General features: G+C 32.5%; 1 protein-coding gene across 5 annotated transcripts in view; it reads right to left on the bottom strand.

Moving 5' to 3' along the window:
* Positions 1-3,429: 3,429 nt before the first annotated feature.
* Positions 3,430-22,741, bottom strand: part of LOC132744210 (serine-rich adhesin for platelets-like) — an 89,877-nt gene continuing 70,565 nt past the window's right edge. For all 5 annotated transcript variants that reach the window (XM_060732831.1, XM_060732830.1, XM_060732832.1 and 2 more), the window contains exons 3-8: positions 15,375-16,039; positions 13,290-13,395; positions 12,105-12,196; positions 10,923-11,075; positions 8,833-8,920; positions 3,430-8,345 (exon numbers count right to left, since the gene is read on the bottom strand). In XM_060732831.1, the coding sequence (XP_060588814.1) occupies positions 8,104-8,345; positions 8,833-8,920; positions 10,923-11,075; positions 12,105-12,196; positions 13,290-13,395; positions 15,375-16,039 (1,346 nt within the window). In that variant the 3' untranslated portion in view covers positions 3,430-8,103. The remainder of the gene's footprint in view (positions 8,346-8,832; positions 8,921-10,922; positions 11,076-12,104; positions 12,197-13,289; positions 13,396-15,374; positions 16,040-22,741) is intronic.

Genomic DNA, 22,741 nt, shown 5'->3' with positions numbered 1-22,741 from the left:
AAAAACTTTTTGAATAAAAAAATATTTTATTAGTGAAAAAAAAAAAAATTTATAAAAAAATAAGTGGGCGTGGTCATGTACATGTATACTATCCAAGCCACGCACCTATTGCCTGTGGGTGTGAGTATAGAGATGGGGGTTGGGGTGAAGGATGTTCTTGTAAACAGGTTTTGGGATAGGAAGTCAGGGGCGAGTAGGCGGTAGTGGGATGGGTGCTGGGGTAATGTTGTTCTTGTTGAAGGTTTGAGGTACCAGTACTTTAAAGGCCCATTGTGCCATAGAAATGCTTTTTTATTTCTAACAAGCTTTTTATTTTTCTTTTACTCTTATAGTTTCCAAAAAAATACACCTATTGACCAATTACCTGAGCTATCGTTTTCTTGAATTTCTTCTGTTTTTTTTTGTTGGTTTTTCTTTCCAGTGTTTACAGATTTATGTAAATTGGCTAAATTTGTTATCTAATTGCTACACTTGGATAATACATAGTCACTGGTTGACCTGGTTTGCACAAAAGAACACATGCTTATGTTTGTGATACTGTTTGTGAGCAGTTGACCTAGCAATGAATAGAAAAGGTGTGGCCAAATGTTCTGCTACGAAAAACCGGAAAGGTTCATATGTATATTCTTCCAGTGTTGGAAGGCAATATACTAAAGAGGATTTACAGACATGCACAAAGCGAAGTGCAGATTGCACAAAAATAACTTAATGTGAGTGGTATAATAGTTTACACCAACTTGTTTTTATATTGTACAAATATATACAAAAAAACCTAGGTCCTTGTTGGGATCGGCTGGATTGCTGTCTTGAACAAATTTGTGCAGAGTAGTCATAACTGATGTGGACAGCATGTTCCAGGCAGGTATTGGTCAGTGTGCTTGTTGAATTTTCAAAATATGAGAACAAAGATCAACATGGAAAGGCAACATTCATTGACTGCAGCACTGCTGTTACAGGAATGTAGAACAAAAAAAATGGAAATGGAAGGGCTAAACATATGATGAATAGAAGGAATTGTAGCAATGGATGACTTTGTAGTGAAGGACTAAATCATGGCCCTAGCTATCTCTGTTCATATAAAAATGACCATTTAATAGGATGATATTATTAATGTGACACTAGGTGTGGGTTGCAACAAATCTAGGTACCGTATAATGTAGTTAAAGAGATTTTTCGTTGCAAGAATAAAAAATGTTCATGAGAGGCATGTTCAGTTTCAACTGTCATGACTTGCTCCTCTTGATGACTGTATTGTCTATCAAGGTACTGCTGTAGAATTACCAGATAAATCATCCGTAGGACACCTCTCTTTATACAATGTACTTTGTACAGTCATGATAAAAACAATATATTCACCTTCTTGTGTCATTACAAGTATGATTGAATTCAAGTTAAGAAGATATTCATTGTCTAGTCTAGATTAGAAATGAGAGTGGTCCAAGTAATAAGCCCAATGGTAAAATTTTTAAAATGTAAAAGCACATGTTAAAGAAAATTTAATACATGGAAGAGTTACTCCCCTTTGACCATATAGTTTTACATGTATTCATATTGGTCTAGAAATAAATCAACTGACGAAATTGAAGGCCTTAAGATACTGATTTTTTTAAACAGGACCACTAAAAGTCTTATTTTTAATGATTTGTAGTTGAGTATACTGGACCTTAGTTTGCACTTTGCCAGATCTGTTCACATCTTCTGACTTCTGTACATCTTGCAGAGCCTGATTGCAGGAACTTTTGGAATAGAGAAACTATTGTGCCGATATTATTCAGAATAACTGGTTTCATTTGGTATGGCCCAAGAGCATAACAAGGTTTTAGGTTAAAGTAGATTTGTTTCGGTCCCCAATTTGCTAATGTCTTAAAGGAACAGTTACTCCACTTAGCATGTTTTGGCATGATGGCACTGGGAACAATGTACAATATGATGTAGATCTGGTCAAATTTAACTATTTGCAAAATTTCTGATAAATCGCAGGTCCTTTTTTTTTTAAATTCAAATAATTATTGTCATTGTGGAAAATGACCCAAAAATGAAAAGTATTGAAACATTTTTAACTGGGCTTAGAATCGCATCAATTTATTTCTGTGTATATTCTTATTAGTACTTGCATATTACTCATTTGAAGTGCCCCAGTCAATTTATGTTTTCAGACTTTTGGACCCCAGTTCAGTTTGGACTTCAGTTCCGATCTGATCAATAAATCATTGAAAAATAAAATGTATTTATTATTCTAATGATAAATATCTTAATGAATCAAGTGAAGCAAATTTATACAATATATATTTATATATATGCTGGTGTTAATTTCTCAACAATGTCAAATGATATACATGCAATTTACTTCCGTTTCATTCATTTGAGAGGCAGTTATACTAGAAATGAGAGGCAGTAATACCAGAAATGAGGGGCAGTTTCACCAGAAATGTGAGGCAGTTATACCAGAAATGAGGGGCAGTTATACCAGAAATGAGGGGCACTTATACCAGAAATGTGAGGCAGTTATACCAGAAATGTGAGGCAGTTATACCAGAAATGAGGGGCAGTTTCACCAGAAATGAGGGGCAGTTATACCAGAAATGTGAGGCAGTTATACCAGAAATGTGAGGCAGTTATACCAGAAACAAGGGGCAGTTTCACCAGAAATGAGGGGCAGTTATACCAGAAATGAGGGGCAGTTATACCAGGAATGTAAGGCAGTTATACCAGAAATGAGGGGCAGTTTCACCATGAATGTGAGGCAGTAATACCAGAAATGAGGGGCAGTGACACCAGAAATGAGGGGCAGTTATACCAGAAATGAGGGGCAGTGACACCAGAAATGAGGGGCAGTTATACCAGAAATGAGGGGCAGTGACACCAGAAATGAGGGGCAGTTATACCAGAAATGAGGGGCAGTGACACCAGAAATGAGGGGCAGTGACACCAGAAATGAGGGGCACTGACACCGGAAATGAGGGACAGTGACACCAGAAATGGATGATCGAAATTTTCAGCTGCCAAAAGGAAACAAAAGGTCTTGCAGACAGGTAGGTAATTCTGTACACACGGAGGTTCTTCTGCTTTCAGGTCATATCAAAGTTACTGCTCTTGGCAAAATGTACTTACAGATAGTCAACATAACTCACATTATGCAAATATTACTAACATTTTTTTTTTTCAGTTATAGTTTACTTGTTAGAGTTCTTATATTTTTCTTCTTCCATCAGTCATTGACTTAAAGTACTTATTGTGTATCTCTTCTGTACTAACATATTTAACATATTTTTGTTTTGATTGCACTTGAGGGATCACTCTTCACAGAATGTTTATAAAAATACTATTTGTTATTTGAAGGCTTTTGCTTACTGAGGAAATTAGCACATACATACATGTATAATGGATTTCTGTCAAGATCAAATGATATAAAAACAACAAACACAGACATGGGTTATCTGAATTTAATGCAGTAATTGTTTTTTTAATTGTTTATAACTAGAGCAAATGATAAAACAATTCAATACAACATCCAACAAAATGTATCAACTTCAACTTTGTTAAGACACTAAATTTCATTTAACACAATGATACTGTCAATTTAATAATTTCGAAAATTTAACTATCAGCAAAACATAACGCCAAAATGAGATACTTTTTTTTATTTCATTCTGTTTTGAGGGCAAGGTACCATCATCTCAGAAGAGATTTCTTGCTGAAAGTATGAACCAAACTTGTCCTGAATATTATTATGCAGCAGACGGCATACAGTAATGTCGGATTTCACAGATGTGCTGTACAATTTAGTGGCCTATGTCCTAATAGCATCATTAATGTTATAATGGGATAAAGCATCCTGCTGTATTTAACCCTGAACATGCTGAATATTTTAAATGGACTTGTCCCACATCAATTTTTGGGACTGTCCATTATCAATTTTAGGGATATCAATTTGAATATTTAAAATTTGTCAGCCAACAGTATAGAGCCTGGTCAGACTGCACGGATGTGCAGGCTGGCCTGGCTCTATACTGGTGGCAAAGACTTAATGCTTTGGGGCCCAGCACTTAAAGGGTTAATAACCACCAATAATTTTCAATTGAAACATATACAAATAGATGTCCTAAAATAAATACAATAAATGTATTTGTCTGGACAGTTGAGACACATCTAATCCTTATCAGAGACATGTATATATCCCTCTAGAAGCTTTTATTATTACATGTATAGTCTCTGTAAAAATGATAAAAACCACAAAGTGATAAAAACTTCTTATTTTATAAAAATTACAAACTAACCAGTTTTATTCTGACAGTATAATAGCTTTGAGAAGGGAAGATGTCTCAGTACATTGTATATAAGTTCCGAAATTCATATTGATTTGTTTAAAAGGCTGCCAGATGAAACAAAATTACTTCTATAAAATATCACAAAATTCTTCTATTGATTTAGTATGGTTTGATCTCTAATGGATTCTTCTTGCATATTCAGTCTATTAATATGATTTTCAGTAAAGCAGAATAAAAAGAAAATGTTTGTTTTATCTGCAAAGTTCTTACTAAGCACATGGCAAAAAAAGTATCATTTGGCAAGTATGGTAATCTACAAACTGCTGATTTTATTCGTACAAACTATTTTTTTCTAAGTGTTTTTTCAACAACAATATTTCGAGTACAAATGCACTTCAACGATACATGTACTAACAACAAATATAAGGGAACTTTGGCCCCCTTATTAAAAGCAATTTATAAATTACAAAATAGTTATATATACAGGTCCATACCGTATACAATGTACATCAAATACAGTCATATTGTTTACATTAAAAAATGCATGCACGCTTATATAGCTATATTATTTTCTGTTAGCGAAAAATATATATAACAAGGAAGTTGACCAACAATGACAATTTGTAATCTTCCTATAAGAAATCGCATTGTGCAACTAATTGCTCATCCGAAAGCACAACTTCCTGCCTATAAAAAGCATGTGTCATTAGAAAAAAATCTTATATAGGACAATCTTACTAATTGTCACTTTGGCCTGTAACCTTATGTTGTAAATTTTCAAAAATAATTCTTTTATCAACAGCTATATACTGTCTGCGTCATATATTGCAAACTATTCTTTGATAAATCAAAGAAGGAAGTTATTTTTTTAGCCAATGACAAATTAACGGTTTTCACATAGAAAATCCCTTGTATATAAGTACCTACTACAACTAAAGCCATTATATCTTGGTTATTATTACATGTATGTCTCTTCAATGTCATGTGAAAAATCATTAAAATGGCCCAGTTAATTTTCTGTGAGAATGATTTCCATTTAATTGCCAATAATAACGCACTTGTTTCATTTTCGAAAATATCAAAATAGTTAATATATTAAAGCAGACAGTAATGAACTGTTATCTAATTATTGATTGTACACATTGACAAGGCACACACTTTACAGAAGAATTATGTATATCAATAATATATAAAACTGTTACAATTATTATTCTAATTATTTTACATTGTCCAACAATTAACGTTCCTTTTTCTCTATTCATTATCTAATGAAATATCTGATAAAGGTACCGGTAGGTTATTTTTCTATTATGACCTTGACCCTTTTCAATCAATATATGACCTTGAGAGTTGAAAATTAATGAAAGTTCAGAAATGAACAAGCACCATAGAACAATGTTATAATTTATAACTGGATGAATATCTATGTTTAAATAAAAATTCAACTTTCTTATCACTGATCTAGTTAAAGTACACTTTAAAACAAGCCAAAATTTGCATCATTGATATATATTTTGTTTTCAACAAAAAAAATGTCCTCTACCATCATTACACTTGAAATATGTAAAGCAAAAGCAATACAGTGCTCAGAGGTTTGCCCTATTATTTCATCATATGTTGAATGTTTGATCTAAAAAGAATCCTAGACATTTCAATGCGACATTTATCACAATATCAAAGGGATTTGACATTTCTGACGTGAATTCTGACATGATGTAAATCATTTCCATGAAAACTTCATCTTTTATTCAATTGATCAAGTTTTAATCAAAATCATGCAGACTTTTTCACAACTACATGTAAATTGTCTGTTTTATTTACTTTAATTTAGAGCAATTGGTTGAGGAATAGTTAATTTAATTATCCTATATGTATTAAAATATATTTTGAACTTTCAATATGTACAGTGAATCATGTGTAATCATTATCATACATTGTTTATAGTACAATATGTTTTAGATCTATACAATTCTCTAGCATTTTTTGGCACTCATGGATAACACTAGTGAAATAAATAAATATTAAAGTTAGTTCATACAAGAACCTTATGTCTAAACAAAATCTGTATCAATTAGTCATGGCATATTAATCTACTGTGTTTACTTTATTGTTAATGTTCCATTTATATACTGTCACACAGACCTGGTGAAACTTTATATGATGAAACCAGTCACTGAACCCAACTCGTTCATTGGCTATTTTTCAGCCACTGACTTGATCTGTCCAATGAGAATTCAGGATTTCAAGACTGGTTTACAAACTCAAAGTTTACACAATACCTTGAACATTTTGAGGCTTTAGATATAACCATTGATGAAAAGCATCCAAATTTATTCCATAACTTGCTAAACTACGTAACTGGACTTTAGCAGTAGCTGCCCTTTTTGGAACAATGACTCATCAGTTTTTGGGGAAATCAAAAATGGAAACTTTATGCTAGTCAGTAAACAGCACAGAGATTGGTTAGACTGCTTGCATGTGCAGGCTGGTCTGGCTCTGTACTGGTGGCAAGCACTTGGTACTTGGTTCCAGCAGGGTAACAGTAAAATACATGCAAAAATGAGATGATTGGGGGCCTCATGATACAATTTATTCTCAGTAAATGCATTCCTATCTTTCATACTACATGCCATTATGTAAATATGGTCCCAGATAAAAACCATTAATCCTAACTAAATATATATATATATCATTTATTAAGTAGGCATACATGAAAGCAGGTTTCTTATAATGGCAACTTTTTACTTAAAAACAAAAGAGGATGAAGGAAAAGAACTGTGGTATAAATATATTTAATTTAATTTCTTCAAAAGAAAAATTGTTGACAGACACTGTATATTTTGAACATGGTGATTTTCTAGACATGCCATTTCAGTCAGTAGTTGAACCACTTCATTTATCAAATCATTAAACATATTTGACAGTTTTTTTATACTTTCAAGACACATAAATATATCCAGCATATCAAAAGCATTGAGTGAATGCAGAGTAAAATTTCTGTATTACAATCCTTTCATTCCAAAGCTGACGAAAGTGAAGAAAAAAAGACTTGTTTTCCAGAAATACCCTGAATCATAAATAATGTGACATACCCTCATATCTACAACACACCCTTAAATCTCATGACAAAACTGAAGGGGGTAAAAACAATATAAATAATTTTAGGTCACATTTTCTCTATACCTTGCAGTCTTATTCATTTCTCACAATAACACAGTAAGCACAAGCTTAATATACATCTCTTGTCAGGGTTAGCTCCCCTTCTCCATACAATAATGAAAATTATGTACCATACCATATATCAGCAAATCAACATTTACTTCAAATGCAACATTTATACACAAAGTCATGCATTTTTTGATCAGTTTGTAAACAATTGCACTTTTTATATATTTCTTCTTTCAGGATTACTTCCCTTTGTTCAATGGTAATCTTTTAAAGGATAACTATATTTCTTCGAAAATAAACATGAAACGAAACAATTGGAAGGAGAAAATTATATAAATATTTCCTTTTTCTTTTCCTCTGAAATTGTAGAGTTTTCACATCTCCATCTCCTTCACGTTTGGTATTATTCCATTTAAAAGTTCCACTATTTACTGCACTTTTTTTTACTAAAAGATCTAAATCTTTTCTTTTTTTCAGATAACTTCAGATAAACTTGAGTTTTCCAATAAATAATACAATCCAGAATATTAATCAAAGCTAATTCTACAAGTTTCGGGAATAAAAAATAGAAAAACATCCTTTTAGCATTACAATAAAATCCAAATCTTCGGAAACAAAATATCCAACAAAATAGTTCATGAATAAATAAAATGCATCAATACAGTGGTCACGCGTCGGCCACATCAGAGCCACTAGTGCGACCTGGAGAGTCAGATTTATTGCCATTGTCTGCGACATAAATTTCTACAGCTTCGTTATCTTGTTGACGTTGCTTCATGGCAGCACGTTTCTCCGCCAACATCTTTTTCCTCGCATCATCTCGCACCTTTGCGGCCATTTTAGCTTTATTTGACCTTTCAGGCGATGATTCCGGTGTGTCCTTCACCCTGGCTGCACGTCTACGGGATCCTGTAATACAGTAAGATAAGTGATACTATAACAATGTTACAAATAGATTCAGACAATATCTTGTTACACTTTTGGCACACAAATGTTATTTTGTAACTTTTTTTTCTTATGTTTGGGTTTGTATGTCTTAACAACACAGTATAGATCATATGACCACTTCCAGCTTTATTTGTAGAGGTAGACCTCAGATGCGCTTTCTGGCATTATTTCAAGCATAGAGTAGAACCACTGACGTTATGTAATCCAGCTGGATAGCTTGCTCACATGAAAGAATTCAAAGTACCTGTAGAGATTCAAAACTACAGTGATGAGGGGGAGGGCAAGTGGTTTGAAGTGAACGATCTTAACCATAAATACCCAACATTTTTGTCACTTAATCAGCCTTATATTTTCTGTATCATTGAGGCAACAATTATTTTAAACAAATCGTTAACATAACTAAATGGTTTCAACGGGACTTAAGTCATGTAATGTAATATAAACTTACCAGGTGTGTGTGAGGGTGTACTGGCATTGCTTACATTTAGACTACTTGACTTTGGACTAGATCTTGAACTGGAAGAACTTCTCCGAGACTGAAAAATACAAATATCATGTTACATTTGTGTCATTGTGAGGTAAATTATTGTAGAAACTCTGACAGTAAAAGTTGGTAATGGTGTCTAAAATTGTGAAGTAATATGGAACTGACGAACTTGAAGTTAAACTATTGTATGTTATAGTGCAGATATATTACTATAACAATGATTCAAATAAATGATAACTATAAATGCTAATGATACACAGAATGTCCCTGTTATTAAACACACATAAATATTGAACGTAAACAGAACAAAACAGTATGCTTCTGTTTCAAATTGGGTTTAAACCCCTTGAAAATATACAGACATATTTTTATACTGTTATTCTCGAACTATTCTTTTTCATAATTTAAACATTAATTTTGTAAACTACAGGCAGCAGATATATGTATGTCTTTATACATTTTTAATAACATAAAACAGAGAACTAATACCCCATATCAAAGGCAGTATTTGTGTCAAACCAGTACTAATTAATTATTTATGTGTGCAGTATTAAATGTCAAAAACATTAAGTTCATTCTTCAAGTGCCAAAATTACGTCCTGTGTAAAGCTCATTCGGTCATACACATGTATGTAATTTAGCAGTAAGTATTTATTTAGGAAATACGACACTCATTAAAACATTTTGCATGACTGCTCCATAATTTTATGAATGGCTTTATTTGAACTATGGTAGTTACACTTTATACATTAAAAATATATATCAGATTTTAAAGTTTTTTGAATTAGTGATTCATACCTTGTTATTAACAGGTGAGATAGGTATCTTGTTGAAATACAAAGACATCAAATATTGATTTTTGTAGGGGACTACGTCAATCAAATTATGTATCTATAATAACTAAAGTTTACAATTACTAAATCAGCAGGGTAAATGGCATATTTTTATGCATTCATTTTGTTTAAATACTGAGTTCATGCAAGTTAAACCTAATACAAGTATATGTTGATATGTTGAACCAAATTATGTATCTGTAACAACTTAGGTTTACAATTACTAAATCAGCAGGGTTACCTGCATACTTTAAGTTTAATGATTTCATTTTTTTGGAATATTGAGTTTGTTGCAAGTTAAACCTAATATAAGTTGATATGTTGAAGGACAACTGAAATGGTATACTTCCTATAAAACAGTCATAAACTATTTATAGATATCTGACTAATAACATCTTACTTACAAATGCTCTTTTTTAGATTTTTGTACTTAATTTCAGTCTCAGTTAACAAACTTTTCAATTTTCTATGTTTTTCAATCTTTTCAGTTAACTACGTTTCTTAGAGAAATTTTCATACTTATTGTGTTTCTCACCTTAACTTTGATGTATAATGAGAAACATATTATTTTGTTTGTCTAAACTCAGAATAAAGTGTATCATGTACCAACATAGATTTCCTTACTTTAATCAACCAATGTCCTCAAACATGTAGGATATCTTAATGCCATTTTAAAGAATACAGAATATTGACACCATTGTTTAATTTTAGATATGACATCCATTAACTATATGACAAAATCAAGTCAATTGTCTGCAGTTATGTAGAATTAAATTAAATCTACTACTGCATGAAGCTTGCCAAAATTGAAAAACACATTAATTTGAGAGTGTAATTATTCGATATGGTGTGATAAGTTATTCAGATGCTTAATAATAAATGTAATAAATCATAAAGGTTACAAGTTTGTTTTCATTCTTTGACCTTCGGGACCTAAACTCCATCCAAACAAGGCTCTATCAGAAATAATACACTCTGGCTTGATATCCGTAATAAGCTAAATTTGTGTAATGAATTTGCCCTGCTTTGAGTTTGGAACAGTCAATTGAAAGTTTAAGGGATTTCAATATCAAAAGATAAAAATTAAGCTACAAACAGTACAGTGCCTGGTCAAACTGCACAGGTGTGATGTGATGGCTGGTCTGAATTTGTGGGAAAGGCTAATTAATTACATATTCTAATCAGGGTATAAAATTTATCTATAAAGAAAATACATACTGGAATTTTGATTTCTCTCCAGCCATTTTGTCTCATCATATCTATCTCGGTAAACATTTCATCAACATCATCCACCTGTAACTTCACCATCTCCCAGAATCCTTGTAAATCTTCCAATAATGTCCGCTTCACCTCCGGATCTGGGTCAGGGTTCTAAAAATAGATATAATTACTGTGACTGTGTGACATTTTCTTAGTTTATATATATTTTTATTATTAGAAAAAAGCCTGTTTCCATGGTAATATAAATCTTATAACTATCACCTATTTATTAACACTGCTGAATGTGTGTGATGAAGTGGTACTGCTTCGAATTTGTTCCAACAGTTTATTTGAAAAAACTCAAGGATTTTGACATTAAAATACAAGAAATAAGACAGTAAGACAAACTTTATTTATAGTCAGTTAACGTTAACATAAGCTTTAAGCTTGTATCTGACATGAAGAAATGATCTACCAACAGTATAGAGTCAGGCCAAACTCCACAGAGGTACATACTGACCTTGCTCTATACTGGTGGAAAGGGTTCCAAGCACAAGATGCACATTTCCCAACATTAAATAAGCATTTTTACAGAAAATAACAGGCAACTTATATTTTTGGCGATCAAACAGACAGGATCTAGGGACACATGGTTTAATAATTTTAATATCCCACAACAAAGAAATTTCTGGTATCTCTAAATAATTAAGTGAAATGGATAACATATCTGTTTTGTATCACACTTTATTATGCTTTGCTTATAGAAAGGGGCTTGAACTTGGTAAATAAATATATATTTGGGGGTATTTTTCATATATTTGTTAAAATAAAAGCATTCAGTGACTAGTAATGGTTTCGGTGGTAGAAGTTTAACATTGTACTTCAGGATTATTTCTTATCTGTATGCTTTAATTCAGCTTTAGCCATACACTGTATTTATAATAATATATTTGGTGACCTAATTTAATGAAAAGAGCATTTTGGTCAGATCAGTTGCAAATATGGGACAAATAAACTGTTTGCATATATACAAATTACAATTCTATTCAAGCCAATGTAATACAGTAGCGTAATGGTGGCAGACATTTTGGCACGAGTGACGACCATGTCTGCCAAAATGATACAATGAAACGGTGAGACAATTATTTGGTATATTGTGTACTAGTACAGAAAGACGTTTGAATTACGATGGTATGATACCTTGTGTTGCTGGCACAAGTCCTGGAACTGTCGGAACTTTTGGCTTATCAACAAATTGGCTTTCCCTACTGCTGCTCGTACCTTCCCACTGCCTGTAAACAACAAATATAATATAGTAATCTTATAACCTTGACATGTAAGTAAGTAATATAATGACATGAAACTTACTAAATTTTATCTCAGAGAAGTTTTCAGTTTAATTATTTTCAAAATATATTTTATTTTTACTTTTTATACACTAAGTGTATTTATAGGATCATACAGAAAAACATGGCTGCCTAAAATTTCACTTATATACCACACATCTTGTAGTTACTATGAAAGAAATAAAAGGCGATTTCAAATACAAATACAGTACATATAAAGATTAGTGACAGTGTCTTTATTTTGTCCCCTTTTGTAAAAAAAGTTGAAACATCAGCAATCATTTTTATTTAGTGTATGTTCGTAGATAAATGCATATAATGCTATTTTATCTATTACTGCATGGAGTTTTCATTCTGAAACACAACATGTAATAATAGTCTGTTAGATGGTATCTCTGTGATGGGATTTTGGCCAAGTCTACTGATATCATAGACAAGTATATTGACAACATGATATTGGTTATATCAATTATGCATGTTAACCTTAGTCAAAGTATAATGCTTGCTTTGTCAAAATATGCACCTCTTACAAAAAAGATCAGACAGTACATTACATGGTCTCTGTAGGATGAAGGTACCAAGGCAATTTGTGCAGAACAATCCAAAACAGGTTTGTTTTATATTTGAAAGAATATTGAGGCTTCAAAAGTGATCTGTAATCATGGCCAGCTTGGAGACAAAAGATTTAACCTCATTGCACTTTCCAGACAAACATGTATAATATTAATTATTTCACCCAGGTAATCCAATCATCAGTGGAATAAAAGAAATTATAGTTTAGCATGAACATATTAATACAGGCAAACTAACAAAACCAAAACTAGAAATGTGAATTGTGATTAAAGTGCACACACATTCAACTGTTATAGTCTGCAGATTGATATCTGAACAGTCCCCACCCATCTCTCCTAAGAAGTGGGGGGGGGGGGGGGGGGCTACAAAATACTAGTAGAGAACATCAGCTGGACTGACCTTATGACCCTAGGTGGATGGTATAAATTTGAAAATTACTGAAATTTAAACATTTTCTCAATCTTACCTTCTTCTGTTATAGAATCATTCATCATTTCCATTTCACATTTTGAACACAACAGTAACAATCTATTTTCCTCTGCCTGGGCTAAACCAAGGAAGTAATCACCATCCTGTAATAATAAAAAATTATACAATCATACAGGTGTAAGTAAAAGAAATATTACTGGTGTAATAAAATATATATTTTCTATTCGGGTTTAAAGTTATATTATAAATGCTCTCCCATGTTATATAGAAGATTTCCAGGCCTAAAGGTTATGAAATGTTTTTCTGAGTTTTGTCTCAAATCTCATGATTTTCATTGGTCAGTGTCCATTCTGTGGCAGTTTTTGACCAATCAGATATTTGAGATCTGAGTTTGAGTTTAGAGAATTTGTTTATAGCCTAGGACCCAGGCCCCACTACATTTGTTACCCACATACAAGCACTTTGGAATAACACTGACACAGTAGCTTTTTCATGTGTAAGACTTCAATGCACCTAGTGAAATTGTACCAACAGAAGTAAAGGTTAAACAGTAAATCTTATCAAACAAGACTATGTAGGGAGATGAATGTAAATTATATGTAAATCAAACATATAATCAATTATTTTTCTTAATAACTTATTCAAATCAAATCAGAACAATTACTCTAAGGTTGTAAGAATGTATTTAAAAGAAAAGCCCACCCTAGAATACATTATGGTTATAACCTCATTTCTGTATTCTTATATGTAAACAAAAATCAATGGAAATGAAGTCTTTGACACTAATGGAACTTTAATGAACTTTTTATTACATCAAAATAAAGGTTGAAAAATATTGAGTGTGGTATCTTAATGAGGGTTTGTAATGAAATTGCAATAAAAACAGGAAATAAAACCCCAAGACTCACATACCTATGTAGTGAGTATGTGTGATTAAATTTATTGATTACTACTTTCAGCATTTATATAGAGTAACAGTCAACTACAAGATATTGGTTTTAAAACTAACCATGCTCAATATAAATGATGGGTTAAAAATGCCATATCTTATACAGTCCCATTCTTAATTAAACAGATTTTAAAATGAAAATGCTCATTTTAAGCAGCCAATGATATGACTAAACTGTTATTGTCAGGATCTGGCATGGATCTGGCTAAACAGTTATTGTCAGGATCTGACTAAACTCATTATTGTCAGGATCTGGCCATTATTGTCAGGATCTGGCTAAACAGTTATTGTCAGGATCTGACTAAACTCATTATTGTCAGGATCTGGCTAAACTGTTATTGTCAGGATCTAGCCGTTATTGTCAGGATCTGGCTAAACTGTTATTGTCATGATCTAGCCAATCCGTTATTGTCCAGATCTGGTTAAACTGTTACTGCCAAGATCTGGGTAAACTGTCAATGTCACAGTCTGGCTAAACTGTCAATGTCATGATCTGGCTTAACTGTTATTGTCAGGATGTAGCTAAACTATCAATATCACAATCTGGCTAAAATATCAATATCACAATCTAGTTAAACTGTCAATGTAATGATGTCAGACATGGCCCAATAGAAGTGCCTGTCCTTTATTCTACCACTATAAGGAAGTTACAGGAGGGAACACATTTCAGACATAATTTATTACAAACCGATCAATGTTTATAGCCCCCTAAGGTACTTGTCCTGCTCTATATCAGTAAGTGAAATATTTCTACTTCTTCACTGATACAATTTAGCAAACATTTTATCATTACAGTTACACATAAACAGGACACCAAGTGTGGACAAAAGGTGTTTATATGGACTATTTAGAAAGTAAACAATGTCAACACCATACCAAATCAATGAACTTGTTATTGTAATACACCTGGTAAACTGGTAGTTATCGATTTTTAGCCAGGTCAGAGGAAAGTTTCGGACAAAATTTTGTAATCATTTTTTATGTAACAATAATATTGCAAGGTTTAAAACTGATTTCAACATTGCCAGACTACACAATACATATTTTAAAATACTATTTGTTCAATTTTTCTACACTTTTTTTAAATACAATTTTTTTAAACTTAAAAAATGCCAATTTCAATAGCAGAATTTGGCACACACAAAAATATCAGGTCCATATCAAGTCACCTACCTTGGTATTATCCCCAGTTAACACATAGTTTCCTTCATGAGTTACATGTCCATTTTCACCATTTACAGCAACGTCACAACCTAAATCACCATTCACATGTCTATTTTCTTTATCACTAGCACCATTTGTTACACTTTTTTTAAACTCCAATTCCACTGTGGGCGCTTCACCTTTTGGAGACAGGATTTCATTTTTTAATGGTGGCCAATTTGTAGGGGCCTGATAGTTTGGGATTTTTCCAATCGGCATGTCGATTGGTGATATGGGCGTGGTCAAATCTGAGCGACTTGACCGTAGAGATAATGTACTAGAATAGGGAGACCGTTTCTCAATTCCCTTATATGCACTATATTTACTATAATGACCATAACCACTCACTGCACTACTTATACGCAAGTACGATGGTGTCCTTGTTGGCGTTTCAATCGGAAAATAATCTGCCGTGTCAGCAATTATCGGCATTTGTGGGTAACTTAATTGTAACTCCTTTCTCTGTTTATGGTCACTTAAAACTGTGTCAGCTTCCTCGCTTGAATCCTTCTCATTTTTATGTTCGGCACTAGCTAACGGTGTAGAACTGACCGGATTCACATTTTCCTCTGACAGCCGACTTACTTCTACTTGTTTCGATGCTGAAGTATCGCCTAGCAGTGATGGTTCACTCCCTGTAAAATACAGAAACAAAACACCAGTTAATACCAACATATGGCACAGTTTGTTTCCTTAAATATTCTAAAAGCTTTACAAACTAATCAATTAACTTGAACCTGTTCAATATATTAAAATCTCTCTCTATCATAGTCACCTTTTACAAGATAAAAATCTTTTAATCAGCCACAGTAAAACAACATAGTCCGAAAGATAACTTGATACACTATGAAAGTCAGCAGGCTCTAAAAGAGATTAAATCATACAGCTGGGCGAACAGTTTTCATGCTATATTTAGAGTCATTAATATCATTAATGGGTAGAAATCACCAAACATGTTTACATTTTTCCACCTGTCAGGACGAGAAAGGTGAGTCATCGTGGAATGTCAGTAGCGACCAGATCAATGCAGGGAATGTCCTTATAATAAAGCTGGATTTAAATCAAGACAATAGTATTGATTGTGTAAGCAGAATGTCACTTAAATACAAAACACAAGACTCTGCTAGTGTACAGAAATAACTGCTTGTATCAAATATAAACATGATCATGTTGATGTTGTAATTTGTTAAACAGCCACATGTGAGATGTTTCAATTTAATAAAACAATAATTCTATCAAAAAACAATAATATAAATTTGGATATAACAAAGAGGTATTCTTTCTTCTGATGATCTTAATACAGCCAAATTGTAATAGATTCCTAACCTTTAACCCTTTGTTACGGTCTTTTATAAATTTGGATTTTTTTATTTTTAATAGATGCCCACATGGGAGCACATATTGTAGTGTCTAGTAGGTCTGCATTAATGTGAAGCCTAACCCTGACTTTTGTAGTGGTCGCAGAGACACCTCAGACAACTTATCTTCACTTACATTCTGAAGGTTTGTCAAATCTAGGCATTAAAGGAACTCCACTGAGGTTTATAAGGCTTTAACTTTTTTTAAATTTTTCACATAGATCAACATGAGCACTTACAACAAAAATATCAATAAAATATAACTAAGAAATATACAAGAAATACATTGAAAATCGTATGTTTGTGGCATTCTCGGTCTGATTTGAGTGAAAAGCATTTAAACGCTTTTCAATTTTGTGTCATTTTTCGCTATTATAATAATTATTCTGGAAAAACGTAGCCATCTAATGACCTGAATGTTTGCCAATAAGTTATTAGTATAGATTTAGATTTACATCAAATGGAGTAACAATCTCAAAAATTATTTCCAGTCCTGTCAAAAAACCTCAGTGGAGTTAAAGGTATATTGCCTCATTGACTACCAGTGAGGAATTCTTTCTCTTATCCAGACATAGACAGACACATAATCAGCTTTCATTTTCAAATCAATACATAAAACAGACCTCTAAGATAATTAGGTGCTCAACAGATCTCAATAGTACATTATTCTGTATTCTGAGAAAATATTCCCCCCCCCCCTCATATGCACGTCTGCAGCATCCCCTTTCCCCCTTTTCCCCTGTCATTGCTGTGCCATGTTTCTTTTACAGAAGAGTTTTAATGAGGGAAAAAAGCAGATAAAAATTGGAGATAATGTCTTTCAGCAATAAAAGGATGGGTATGTAACATAGATGTAAATGTGAAGATTTTTCTAGAATGTATTGCCATGGTTACAGAGCAAACTGAGACATTCATTATCATATTGTCAGCTTAACAAAATACATATAGGAAGTAAAAGAATCTTCATATATATGATGGTTTATATGTTAAGTCACCCCTTAACCTGCTGAAATGGATTTGCCCAGCTTTATTTTTGGAACAGTTCACTTAATGTTAAAGGGATTTCAAAAGTTGGCAAAAGCTTACCAGTTTCGGTTCCAGCAGGTTGAGGGTTGAAGTACCAAAGTGGAAGAGCATCGTTTCTGGTAGGATAGAGAATGAACATGTACATTCATGACCACGCCCCCTCCCCCCAATGTAATATTCATGAACATGTAGTGAAAATTCACATTTTTTTAGATTTACCAGACATTATAAATAATGAAAGTCATGCAAGATAGGTCTGTTTCAAGAGAAGAGAAAAAGTCTGCATTTTCATAAACATGATAACATGAATACAGGTAAATGTTATTTGAAATATTTCACATATTTACCTCAGTGTAAGTCCACCTTTTCCTATACATATATATAAAACATTCAAAAACAGTTTGAATGCAGATTTACAATCTTAGATATATAAGTAAACCTTTCCTTCAAATAATAAATAACCCTGTATTTTATATCCAGTTTGTTTGAAACACCTTTAATACAATATCATAATCCTACTTTGACATACTTTCAGATATAAAACTGTCACTCAGGATCAACACTGTTACAATCTAATACCAAAACCAGCAGGAAAATTCTCTAGGGTCCCGACTAATAATGAAATTAACCATGTAATACCATACAATATGTAATGTTAGTATACCATATCCTTCTATTATGTATAATAGAATAAGCGAAAGTAATATAACGTGAAAATTGAATTCCTTTATCTATCTATATCTATGTTGCACGCCTTCTGGTATAAAGGCTTATAAGATCAATATGATCAAGATTTAAACAGATAAATCAATTGTGGCAATTTTTCAAGACAGAACGATTGATAACAAAAACTGCTGTCGACAGCAAAATGATCAGTGTCATTGATTTAAATGACCTGTTATCTATTTTAACTCATTTGTTTGTTCATTGTGTTTATAATGGACTTATCCAGTTATGAAATTGGAATCGTCCATATTTCTTATTGAATAAGTAGCATAATGTATAGTTTGGTACAACAGAGCCACTGTGTTTTAAGTCTGGCCAGCGGCTCTACAATGTTGGTATCATGGCTGCCAAAAATAGATAATTAATGTCACAGTGCTCAAAAGTTAAAAAAAAACCTGTCTATAATCTTGATTCACTACAGACACAGGAAGTGAATCAAACCATTATTCATTGATAAAAATAAAACATTCAATAAAGAAAAAAAAACAACATAAGTACAACTTCAACAAACATTTTGGTATCTATAATGTTATAGTAATCGGACAGGCAAACATTTGAATTAAATGAAGTGATACAGCTGAAATATTCAATAAACTGATGTGACAAAAACTGGTACATACCATCTAATCCAGTGTTTAAACAAACCATTGTGAAAGTAAATTAATTTCCTTACTACACGACAAGTGTTAAGTGCCCTCGGAACAACTTTAAGATAATGTTTTAACAACACTTTACACACCAACAAAACACGTAGTACATATCCTTAAAAGGATGAAATAACGTCACGATTCTATTTTTATCTTTTTGTATGAAATTTCTTTTCACCGAACATTTAAAAAGAAAAAAATCCTTACCGTGTCTCGTGACTAGAATATATGAATTATAAAGGATGGTTTAAAACCCACAACGCATGAATGAAAAACAGTTTAACCTAGTGTAAAATATGACGTGAAATAACATGAAAAACATATAGAGAAAAGTGCAACGAGCATAATCTGTATTACTCATAAGTTGAACAACACTCTTAGTGTAGCGAGAGTGGGGGTTCACTTTCAAGACGGCAATGAATCAGGGGGGATTAATTTTCTATTTTTTCGACAGCTGACATTTGTATCAACACCAACAAACAAGATCTCTTTGTTTTCTTAAGCAGAAATCTTTCTCCATTAATAAATTGTGCTTTTTTTCTTGTTTTTATTTCACCTTGCGATCAGGTTAAGCTGTTTTGTTTATTTTACCTTGCATTCAGGTTAAACTTTTTTTAACAAAGCTGAGACAGATGGGAGTGGATATCATGTACAGTTATTGAAAATAAGTTTGTTATTTTTTTTTACAAACTTTAATGTGAAACCTTTATAAACATTGAATAAGATAATCAAAATTCTTTACCATAAATTATAACAACAGCCTAAATCCATACACTTTATCCCTGACAAACAACACTTAACACTTAAATGACTGACCACTTAATTGATATCAAACTGTATCACAATCAAATCTTACCCTCTCATTCATATTCCAAAAAAAACAACCCCAAAACAATGTCTAGTTATTATATAGATAAGTCACATAAACAATCATAAAACATGTCAAAATTCAGATCACCTAACACTTAGTATCCCATAAAACATATAGATCTAATTAACCTAAATTTGTTGTACAACTATGCACCAAAGGTTTTCCTGACACATGAAAGAAGTTGGCTACATTCATGAAGGCATTATACAGTCATCCTGTCATAATTGACATCTTCACTCATTAATCAAGCAAACCCTTTCAGCAAGAAATATGTACAACATCATTATATCCCTTTATTAGATCATTTTATTCTAATCAACACCTATTTGGCTTACCTTAATGAAAATATAAACATTTAGCAGATATTATTTTATAAGCCTGGACCTATACTGGTACAATATTGAAAGTTCTTTAAATAAGTAACCCTCGCCATGCTAGACATTTAAAGTGGACTTGTCCATCTTTCAATTTGGGCTAAACCATTTCATCATTATAGGGAAATTTTTTAAATGACTAAAAAGAAACCAGTATCAACCATGATCAGATGGCAAAAATGTACCAGTTAGTTATGATCAGCACAGTCGGCATGGTCATGTTGTCAGTGGGCTGAGAGTTAGATACCCACAGAAATCTAATAATATGTGATTTACCTATCACACAAGACTGAACTTCCTCTTTCCTTTCACCTGCATGCATTGTTATTTATTGTTTAACAACACACAATTGTTACATGATATTTACAATTGTAAATTAGAAAATTAATTGAATCTCAATAATGGTTTTAAATAATTCCATTCATACGAATATTTCCTCTTATTTCACTATTAAATATTCTCTTAATCAATACTTTATATTATATATTCCAGGCTTTGTGTTCGCCAGAATGACAAATGCATTTATTTAATCAACACAATTCATGATTTGGTAAATACAGCTAAAGTGTCCTATATATAAGAAATTTTAATTTATGATCTGCCAATGTAAATGTAAATTTTAAACATGTTTAGAAATTCTAGCTGCCATATCGCAGTATTATAAACCAAGCACAATACTGCTAATATCATAATACAGCTGTATATTATAATCAGATTCAGCATATTTAAAGTTTAATCTGTAACACTATATGCATATTGCTTTAACAATGACTTCGTTCATTCAACCCTCTTTGTGTAAAATTTCGTCAATTAATTCTTCAAAAATTGTACCAATAATCAGTATTAAAACATTAATACCTTTTCCTTCTTCATCAAATTTCCAAACAATGAATATATATAATTTCTTTAGCTCTCACAAAGAAAAGGCAGATTTCGCATTTTTTTTTATTCTGTTTTATTCTATATCGTTCACCTATAAAACATCATCAACAATGCTTTACCTCAAAACATCATTAACTTCCAGAAATCTTATCAAGAAAATCCTTTTCATGGTTTTCAATACCATCTATTTCCTTTTTTTTTTTACTTTCAGATAAAAACAGATGCACCGTCAGAAAAGTATACTGTAAACTATGTTGAATTTGTTGTTTTCATACACACTCAAAGAGCAGCATCATTTTATCAATATTGAATAATGTTAAGGTCGATCATGAGACAATTTTCAGGCTTAAGGAATTCAACTTAAGGAAAATTTGTAAGAGGGTCAACAGACAGTTTCAGATTGTAGAGACTGTTCTCTATAATTATAGTAAATATTGCCATCTTCAAGATAGTGATGATTCGAAACACCAGAACTTGGCAAATGATGGGTTTTCCCATCTATGCTAATCCCAGGGTACAAACAAAAGGTATGTATTACTCTATTGTGACCAGCAGTGCACCATGAAGCTATAACAAGTAAAAATTTGTTTGTACCCCATGATTTGAAGGGAAAAAGCAACATTTGCTCAGTTCTGGATACATCTATACGAAAATAAGGCACATGTCCTTCTCATTGAAGCAGACAATGCCTTTCACCAATTCTCACATCTTTCAAACACACCCCTAGCTAAGTACCTTCTAAGCCTGTATGCCTGACTACTTAGATCATGTAAGAAATGACAGTTAGTCTTACTTTGCACAGATATATACCCTGATCTACAGTACTGATATATATATAGAAATTACTGACAATAACTGTACATCTTGCCAAGAAATGCTTGTTATTTCTAGAGATAGGCATGTGGATTTATATGTCATGTATAATTAACTCAGAAAACTCTTTGGTCATGTTAATTTGAAGGTGAATGTTGCTCATTAAGAATTGTTTATATATCATAGTATTATCTATACAACATTTATTCTCCCCATACAATAGCAAAGATAGTGACCAGGCTAGTCTGTACTTTATTATACTCCATGCAACCTAACAACTATTGAACCAGGTTAAGCCTGTACTGCATCATATTGAACCAGGCTATCCTATACTGCATTATATTGGTCCAGACTGGCCTGTACAGTAGTGTTATGAACCAGGCTAGCCTGTATTGCATTGTATTGAACTAGGCTAGTCTGTACTGCATTGTATTGATTCTGACTAGCCTTTAGTGCATTGTATTGAACCAGGCTAGCCTGTAAAACATTGTATTGACCCAGGTTAGCCTGTAGTGCATTGTATTGAACCAGGCTAGCATGTAAAACATTGTATTAAACCAGACTAGCCTGAAGTGTATTGTATTGAACCAGGTTAGCCTGTACTGCATTGTATTGAACCAGGCTAGCAATTGTAAAACAT

This window comes from Ruditapes philippinarum, unplaced genomic scaffold, assembly GCF_026571515.1.
Source record: "Ruditapes philippinarum isolate M1 unplaced genomic scaffold, ASM2657151v2 ctg2181_1_1_1_1, whole genome shotgun sequence".
Lineage (NCBI taxonomy): Eukaryota > Metazoa > Mollusca > Bivalvia > Venerida > Veneridae > Ruditapes > Ruditapes philippinarum.
The sequence above is the reverse complement of the archived record's forward strand: the minus strand, read 5'-3'. Positions and strand labels throughout refer to the sequence as shown.